This window comes from Adiantum capillus-veneris, chromosome 20 (genome assembly GCF_014529385.1).
Source record: "Adiantum capillus-veneris isolate H3 chromosome 20, ASM1452938v2, whole genome shotgun sequence".
Taxonomy (NCBI): domain Eukaryota; kingdom Viridiplantae; phylum Streptophyta; class Polypodiopsida; order Polypodiales; family Pteridaceae; genus Adiantum; species Adiantum capillus-veneris.
Window position 1 is genome coordinate 111,493,258 of NC_140950.1, and position 9,027 is coordinate 111,502,284.

The window sequence follows — 9,027 nt, forward strand, 5'->3', positions numbered from 1 at the left end:
GGTAATCAACTTGATAAAAACAAAATTGAAAGAGGGTACCTTGTTTCCGTTCTTGCAGTTGGAAGTATGGTGTATTCAAAATCGGGCTTGACCAATCATGTGTTGATGGTGGCCTTACCTTGGCCAATCGTAATTGATACCGAGGCTCCTGGCTGGCTTTCAATTTCTATGCACCCTCTTGGGCATGCCTTGATGAGAGCAAAAGACATGTCTGCTATTTGTGCGTAGATCACCTCTCGAAATCGAGGAGCTTCCTTGCCACATAACGGCATCATAATTTCTGATTGCATGTTATTGGTTGAGTCCGTGATCATCATGTCCTACATCGGCCGATGGCCTTGGAAAACGGCAATAGCCGTCGAAGTCGTGATGTATTTGAGACTTTGCGGACTGGCTTGCTTTGAAACCCTGCGAGCTTTCCATCCTTGCTCGACCTTGGGCCCTTGGCACTCGCAGCTACAAAGTTGCTTTCGATGCCCTTACAAAACTGCCTGCGAGCCCATGGGTCAACACCCCTAATTGGGGTGTGGTCAAAAAATAGGCAATTGAACTTTTTTTTTTAAAAAAAATTGTTGAAGCTTCAATGGCGTCTACATTTCTGCTTCTGCGCTGTGTTCCTCGTGTTGGGCGCTCTGATTCGACCCTGTCCGTGCTGGTTTTGGTGCAGATCTCCTTGCGATGCATGTCCACGCAAGAGGCGCTTCCCGCGGCCATGCCGGCTCATGAAGGTTTGTTCCTATGGGAACTACCCCCTGAGGGTTTTCTTTTGGGCGTTGCAAAGGCTGCAAATAGTGGCCTTTAATGTGAAGCCAAGGTTGAGCATGGCGTCCACAGCGCATCAAACTGCGCTCTTCTCGATTTTGATCATCACGGCCGCCACAAGCCCCTGCACGATGCGCTCAAGAGACGCAATTTGCTGCCCCTGCCGCTGCGCATCCACGGAGCCTGAGCATGCTCCAATTGCCGTAGGTCAACCACGGCCTCATCCCGACGCAAGGGCTCTTGCCCACGCGGGTTTTGGTTTCGGCTTCAATTTCGGCTCTGCACAGGCGATGCTTCCCGTGTCCCAGCTTCTTCGGCTTTTGCTTAGGTTATATGCACATGCATGGCTTCATCTCCACGCCTCCATCAAGCTCCTTCGTCAAAGAACAATCATGCTTCGCCATGCGAAGGTTTTCGAATCCGAGAGAGAGAGAGAGAGAGAGAGAGAGAGAGAGAGAGCCATGCATCCCTCCTCCATAGCTCCCTGCTTTCCCCTCCTCTCCACCTTGCTCTGATACTAGTGAAAGGGCATGGGGACTGAACATGCTCATCACCATCCAGCCATGCCCTATATAGGCCCTTGGCCTTCTATACATAGGGACCCCTTGACTGCATGTCCGTTTTGGCCCTTGGCCCTGGCCCATGGCCGTGACTGGTCCTACCATTGTCCTGACACTCTCTCTCTCTCTCTCTCTCTCTCTCTCTCTCCCCCCTTTTGATACATAAATGAGTATATTTTGGCCTTTTGTAGACGTTAATATCACATTTCATTTCCTTTCATCTCTCTCTATCTCTCTCTCTCTCTCTCTCTCTCTCTCTCTCTCTCTCTCCACTTGCATATTGAGAGGCCAACGCCTTCTCACTACGCTATCCCACATTCTTGATTGCTTTATGCATAATTGTAATCATAAGGCAAAACTAGGGCCAACATTCACGTATATCTTGGTTTTAGTTGCATCACACATAAAGCTAGGTGGGTGGAAAATCCTCACTTGCGATTGATGGAGTGAGCCGAACCTTTTGGTGGCCCAAAAAGGTCAGAGCGTCCTTTCATCCATTATTCACACTCCATTGGCCATCAACACCATGTACCTATTGTAGTGTGAACATATCCTCGCTTGTGATGTCCTAGCCCCAACCCATGCGGGCCTACTAGTATTTGAAAAATTTGGATTTTCAAAACATTCAAAGAGCCTTTTACCGCAATTATTAGTTACTAACATGGAACTTTGCAAATTAGGCAGGTAGTTTTGCATTTTCAACACTAATTTGTACAAATATTAGGTGGAGTTTTTTCAGTTTTACCCTTGTCCTAACCGGCTGTTTTGGTTTTGTAATCGGTTCAAGGATGAATTGAACACACCTTTCTCATACTCTCGGACCTACCTATTTCAAAAGTTTGGCCAGAAAACAACTTTGATGTGGAACCGAGCCTTTAACCGTCCAAAGAGCCTTTTACTGCAATTATTAATTACTAATATGGAAATTTGTAATCTAGGCAGATAATTTTTGCATTTTTAACACTAATATGTACAACTTTTAGGTAGAGTTTTTCATTTTTAACACTAATTTGTACAAATTGTAGGTGGAGTTTCTCATTTTTACCCTCGTCCTAACCGGCTGTTTTGGTTTTGTAAGCAACACTCTTTTCCCGCACTCAGGGACCTACCTTATTCAAAAGTTTGGTCACAAAACAACGTTGACGTGGAACCGAGCCTTTATATGCATTGGATTGGAAGAGCAAGGTTCTTTACAGAAGCCATGAGCGAGCAAAGTGTAGCAGGTTTATCAGAAGATGATGGCAAGGTGTGCGTGCTAGTTATGCCCTTGGTACATCCTCTGCCGGGTCTAATGCAGCAGCTAGGGGAGCGCTACACGCTTCTGCAGATTGGGGAGCTCGATGCCGAGTCGTCACTGACAATATCGGCCCTCGTCTCAAGCGGCAGAGGTGTCGATCGCTCGCTCTTGGACTCTCTACCCAACCTGCGAATAATTTGCTCCTCGTCAGTTGGTGTTGACCAAATCGACCTCCATCTCTGCCATCAGCGTGCAATCCGTGTCACCAATGCTGCTCATGTCAATGTCTCTGCAGATACTGCTGACATGGCCATTCTCCTTATGCTTGCCTCACTGCGCTGCCTTTGCCCTGCTCATCACTTCGTGCAGAGTGGATCCTGGCGCCTGAGTTCATTCCCACTCGCCAGAAAGGTATTCTTCATTTTGCCCATGATTAGACTTTGTAGATGGACATTGCAAAATGGTTCTGCATGCTTGGAATTGTGTCTTTTATGATTGGAAGGGGGTTTTTGCTATGACAGTTTGGTATATGCATGCTCAATGTTGCATGTTTCAGAACTCTTTACCTCTCACTGAAATGGTATTCATCATTATTGTTAGTGTTTGTCACCGGTTATTGTAAAGCATTTTTCTCAATGTATACTGTCGGGGCTGAAATTGCAGAATTATTAATAGCCAACATTGATGATGCTTGGGTCACTTTGTGAGACAGGAAAAAGCTTTCAAAGCTTTGTTGATCGTCTGCCTATTAAAATGCAACTTTTACCCAAAGAGTGTAGCGCAGTTGGTTGAGAATTCATAAGTAATCACAAGGTAGAGGGTTCGAGGCTTAGGTTTTGTTGGGTGGGTCTTACCCACTTCCCCATTGGGGTGTCAGGTGGCTCGTTGTGGGTGCAATGTATAGCAATTGTACAATTGTAAATACATGGTATGTGTAGAGGTCTCCCTACTTCTCTTCCTGTGCTGATGGTGAAAAAAAATTTTGTAACGCTTTAAACTCTATGTAGTTTTCTTGAAGACTGCTGGTTAGATTGCTTACACTGCCCGCCCAAGCTTGGGTGGAAGCCAGCTGGAACAAAACTGGTGGTGATGTAAAATGGACAGCGGCAAGCCCCCTGTCCAAGCCCGGGGATCAAGCTGTTGACAGCACAAGACATGCCCACCCATCCCCCAATTTTGTTATTGACCTCATAGGGAGTTGTCACTGTTAGTGACTCGTAAGTTCTATGAGAAGTGAGCATGTTTATAATTATGCTCGGGGATTTAAATATAGTCATCAACAATACAATCAATGTGGTGTATACTTACTAAAGCTTTACTGATTAGAAAAGTGTATGGGAAGACTTTAGGAATTGAGGACCTAATGGAGAGCATTGATGAGTAAGTTTTGATCAAGAGCTGCTTAATGGATGATCTACCCAAGAAGGAAGATCTACCCACCTTTGAAAGAAGCTGATTGAGAGGCCAACTTTTTGGTCACATTGGACATTTTTTATTAACTGAAGTTACTCTGGCTAGTTGCATATTATGCTCTCCACCTTTTATACTTCTCTTAAATGTTCTAACATTACCTTTTTGTTCTTTTGACGGCATTTATCCACTGTAATGTTGATCCTTTCTCAGGCAAGTGGCTTGCGGGTTGGCATTGTGGGTCTTGGGCAAATTGGCAGAGCAATAGCAAAAAGGGCAGTGGGCCTGAACAGCATTGTGTCGTATTTTGGACCAACCAAAAAAGAGGATGTTGCCCATGCTTATTACTCAGATCTAATAGATTTAGCTACTAATTCAGATGTTCTCATAGTAGCATGCCTCCTATCCAAGGACACCAGACACTTGATTGGGAAGGATGTACTTGATGGTTTGGGACCAATGGGCGTACTCGTCAACATTGCTAGGGGTCCAGTTGTGGACGAGCTTGAGCTTACCAAAGCACTTGCAGAGAAACGGCTTGGAGCGGCTGGTCTTGATGTGTTTGAGAGGGAGCCTTATGTTCCCACTGAGCTCATGAGTATGGACAATGTGGTGCTCAGCCCCCATGCAGGAGCTGCTACATTAGAAACTAGAATGGCTGTGACGCAACTTATAGTAGACAATTTGGATGCTTTCTTCACAGGAAAGCGGTTATTAACTGCAGTAATATGAAGGTAGCGGGAAGGAGAGAACAAGCTTAAATTATACGGTGTCTTCACCAAGTTTTTCAACATTTTGTCACCTGACAGACATGTGGAGGATATGACTAGCCGAAGTTACATGAACAAAACTGCAGGTGTTGAGCTTGTTTTGAAGGAGAACTGTTTCGCTGCTTCAAAGATTATGGAACAATAGCCCAAAACCTGCAACATTGAGCTGCAAACCGACCACCATTTTTTGTAAGATCTACACATTTTGTATGACAGGGCATGCCCTTTGGATTCCTACCGCATATAGGATTCTCATTGGCTAAACTGAAGTTAGTGTCATGAAAGTAATGAATGGAATGCTTTAGCGTAGGGATACCTTTCTAAACACTATTCAATCAAAGTCTAGTAAGAAAAACCAATTTACGATGCTCAATCTTCCCCACACCTTGTAGAATTGCGAAAGCGGAACATCCCAAAAGAATGGTCTAGCAGTAAGGGATTCCAAACTTCCTTATAAAAATCACAGAAGGTCGCTTATAGCAATCAGACTGTTATGGCCCTTTTAATACCTCGCTCCGAGTGAGCCATTTTCTCCATCCCTCCTTGGGTAGTTTGCTTGACAATATTAGATCCTTGCCCACCCACAATCATAGCTAAAGGTTGGAGAGGGGCCAAAAAACCAAATGCATAGCAAAATAGGGTAGAAGAAAGCATTGGTTATCTCCATTTTCTCCATCCCTCCTTGGGTAGTTTGCTTGACAATATTAGATCCTTGCCCACCCACAATCATAGCTAAAGGTTGGAGAGGGGCCAGAAAACCAAATGCATAGCAAAATAGGGTAGAAGAAAGCATTGGTTATCTGTTGCATGTGGATTATGGTATTTTAAACATGTTATGAATGTCAATTGTCTTTAACCAACAAAGAAAACTTGAAGTCCGCTATCGGTAAGCCTCTCTGCAAGATATGTGCGAATGGCAATATATCTATAGTAGCATGTTTTGTATGCCCGATATTCTAATTGTATGATAAGATTATAATTTATTCCTAATTCAAAGATTCCCTCAATCGCAACAAAAATGATGCGCTAGTCTATAGCGCATACCCACGGGCAATGACGAAGCACATAGATCTGCAACAGTGTTAGCTATAAAAAAACGGATGCAACATTGCACATGAGAGAGAGAGAGAGAGAGAGAGAGAGAGAGAGAGAGAGAGAGAGAGGATACTTTGAAGAGAAGAAAACGCTAAAGAGAAAATAAAGGAAAAGACAAACACCTCTTTATATGGACACAAAAAGTCTTTTGACTTTTCACCTTCATGTGTTTGTTGACTTTACACTTTCATATGTCTGTTGACTTTCCACTTTCATCTGTCTTTTCATTTCCTAAACTCACCCTTCACTTATGCAATTAATATGTTTTGAGAGAATTTTTATTTGTCTGAGAATTGGGAGATTTACTTGCGTGGTGTTTCATATTTATGGTATTAAGGAAAAAAACATGCACAATCCTCTCCATAGTCCTCTCCATGTTTACGTTTCTATAATACTTGGGAACCATTCCAACAGTGTCATAAAATTTTCAATGTGTTTCTTTTCCAGGATGTCATGTTTGCATCGAGAACTCAAAATATTTATTTACCCTCCTTGGCAATGGAACACTCTTTTAAATGTACTTTTGTAATCCACTAAAGGTGTGGATGTAGAGTCAACCTTTCACATATGGAACCTACTCTCTTTAGCTTGCATTCTCATTCCTTGAGCTTGTTGTTCCGAAAACTAGAATGTATGTAAACAACTTTGGTAATGAATTCTGATTGAGTAGAATTTAGTAATGGTTAGAAATCATCCTTCTTCAATGCACCAATTGATGGGCAAACACTAATTTAGTTGCAATCAATGTATTCCAGAAGACAATATCCCAAACAAGAATCTTGTAAAGGAGTTCAAGCGTTTAATTGCTTCTTGCAAATAAGATTGTTGAATAAATTGAATGTCTTGTGATTCAACTTTGAATAAGCTTTTGTTACCATTTCGTACTAGCCCCAATCTGACAATCTTGTCGTGATTTTCTTTCCCCATGACATTGGTGATCCTTAGGACTCATTGACACAGACCTCCCCAATGGGGATCAATGCTTCTTATCAAAAGACAAGGGCGGTGCTCATCTACAACAACGGATCACAGATGTGCACAACTGTGATCACAATGTGAGTGATCTCGCTATAATCACTCATGTGAACTACACATGGGTGTGATTCCTATGTGAACCGAATGTGATCCTTGTGTAGTCCTCATAAACGTCAAAACCCGCGAGATCATAGTGTGATCTTGCTATGATCCTCACAAAAGTCAAAACCCGCATTCACTTTATATTTTGCATTTATCCCATGACCATCAAGTGGCACGTAATACCTTACTGGTAAGGTGATCCCTAGGAGGCTTATGGTGTGAGTTTGAACCCCAATACACCACCCAGATATCGTTTTTTCCTTTCCAAGGAAACAAATATTCCCTTATGATTCTCAAATTTTTCCCATTGCCCATATGACGGCCTTGGATGCTGCTTATCTCCACACCGTTGATCCTTTCTGCAATTTGGGTGTCAATTAGTGTCGTGATAGGTGATCGCTTGTGCAACGAACCCCTAACTTGAAGATAGATGTAAAAAATCCTAGATCTTCCTAGGTCACCACTATTCACATTAGAAAAAATTCAAGTCTTTTAGAGGACCTTGTAAGAAAATGAATTTCTCTCGCTAGGAATGATTCTGAAAACACATCGACACTTATTACATAAGTCCAAAAGACAGTTCTAAGTTTTTAAAAGTAGATATAATATCGTACACGGATTTTTCTACGTTTCAAAATTTCAAAAACATTGATGTTAGCAATGGTATTTTTTGTAATGTTCCAAACTTACCATATTTTAAATTTCTAGATGATTTCACACCATCAAATAAGTTTCATCTCTCTCCTTTCCAGAATTGTTCTCAAAAACTAGAGGATGTATGATTATCCTCACAGTTCCATTCAACTCCTTTCTCTGAGCTAGTCACTTGCTAACACTAGGATAGGCACTGATCCTTCACCAACTTAGTTGCTTCAGTTAAGTCTTGTCTAACTTGCCTGACTTCTTCCACTTGCTGACACTTGGATATGCATTGATCCTTCACCAGCTCAATTGCGTCAGTCTCGGCCAAGTCTGATCTGACTTGCCTAACTTCTTCCGCCAGACCTTGTATTGCAACAATCATAGATTCTTCAATTCTAGATGTTGAGTGCTTTGTCTGTCCGTCTCAGAAGACTATCTGGAATCTTCTGGATGGTGCGAGTCTCAAAACACTCTGGTTGTTATAATAGCTTTTTAGCCAGATCTTGGCTGCTAGCTCTCGCTGCTCCTGCCACTCATCCACTACCTTGGTCTTGCCCTTGGCCTTCCAAACCTTTGTAATCTTGGCTACTAGCTCTCGCTACTCTTGCCACTCATCCACTACCTTGGTCTTGCCCTTGGCCTTCCAAACCTCTCTCTATTGTTCCCTTTACCTCAGCCAGTTACCCCTGGGTTTCTACCTCGGCCATTAGTAGTCCAAATGGTGCCTGGATTTTCTGCTTTGGAGTCACTGGCTCCTTCCGTTTTTACTGGTTCTACATTGCTTAATGCTATCAAAGGATAGATCTTTGCCTTTCTTGAAGTGATGAATTTGAATGACATAGTTATTCCAGAGATGGCCATAAGCCTTATAATAAGTGCATTGTGGACATTCATTCGAGACGTGATCTCTAGATTTGCATTTGGAGCACCAGGTTTCCATCTTTCTAAAGAAGGTCTGATTTGTGCGATCTCAGCAATTTGTCTGGACATTTCTTCAATTTTGCGTGACCAAGATCCTTTCTTTCCTTTACCCTTGCTTTTCTCATCTAAATCACTATTAGATGTATTGGAGTTGTTACTCGAATATGAATGCTCAGTGGATGAACCACTGCTACTGGATCTTCTCTTCTTGTGTTCTTTTTCTTTCTTGGTTTGTTTCTCTAATTTGAGGGCCCTCTGCACAAGTCATTGAATTTATTTGTTGGTGCAGGTACTTCTTCTTCTCTGAGTTTCTTACTACGGAAGTCATTCAAAAACCATGCTCTCATTCTCTTGTTACAAACGGGAGTGTGGCGACCCTGCATAATAACCACAAGAACATGATGCAATCCATAAAATAGACCAATCCTCGTACCTGGCACATCCACAAGTACGTAATCCAAGCTATACGTGAACAAAAAGAAATAGAGAGCGAGATAAAGTGAGAAAGCACGTGCAGGTGCACCTCCTCGAGCGGAGGACTACACCGGCACGA

At 42.7% G+C, this 9,027-nt stretch overlaps 1 protein-coding gene across 1 annotated transcript; it reads left to right on the forward strand.

Moving 5' to 3' along the window:
- The first annotated feature begins 2,492 nt into the window (after nucleotides 1-2,492).
- LOC147433090 (glyoxylate/hydroxypyruvate reductase A HPR2-like) lies at nucleotides 2,493-5,052 on the forward strand. The gene is made up of 2 exons (XM_086492797.1): nucleotides 2,493-2,970; nucleotides 4,183-5,052. The coding sequence occupies exons 1-2, from the start codon at nucleotides 2,524-2,526 to the stop codon at nucleotides 4,699-4,701; spliced, it is 966 nt and encodes a 321-aa protein (XP_086348923.1). The 5' UTR covers nucleotides 2,493-2,523; the 3' UTR covers nucleotides 4,702-5,052.
- Nucleotides 5,053-9,027: the final 3,975 nt, after the last annotated feature.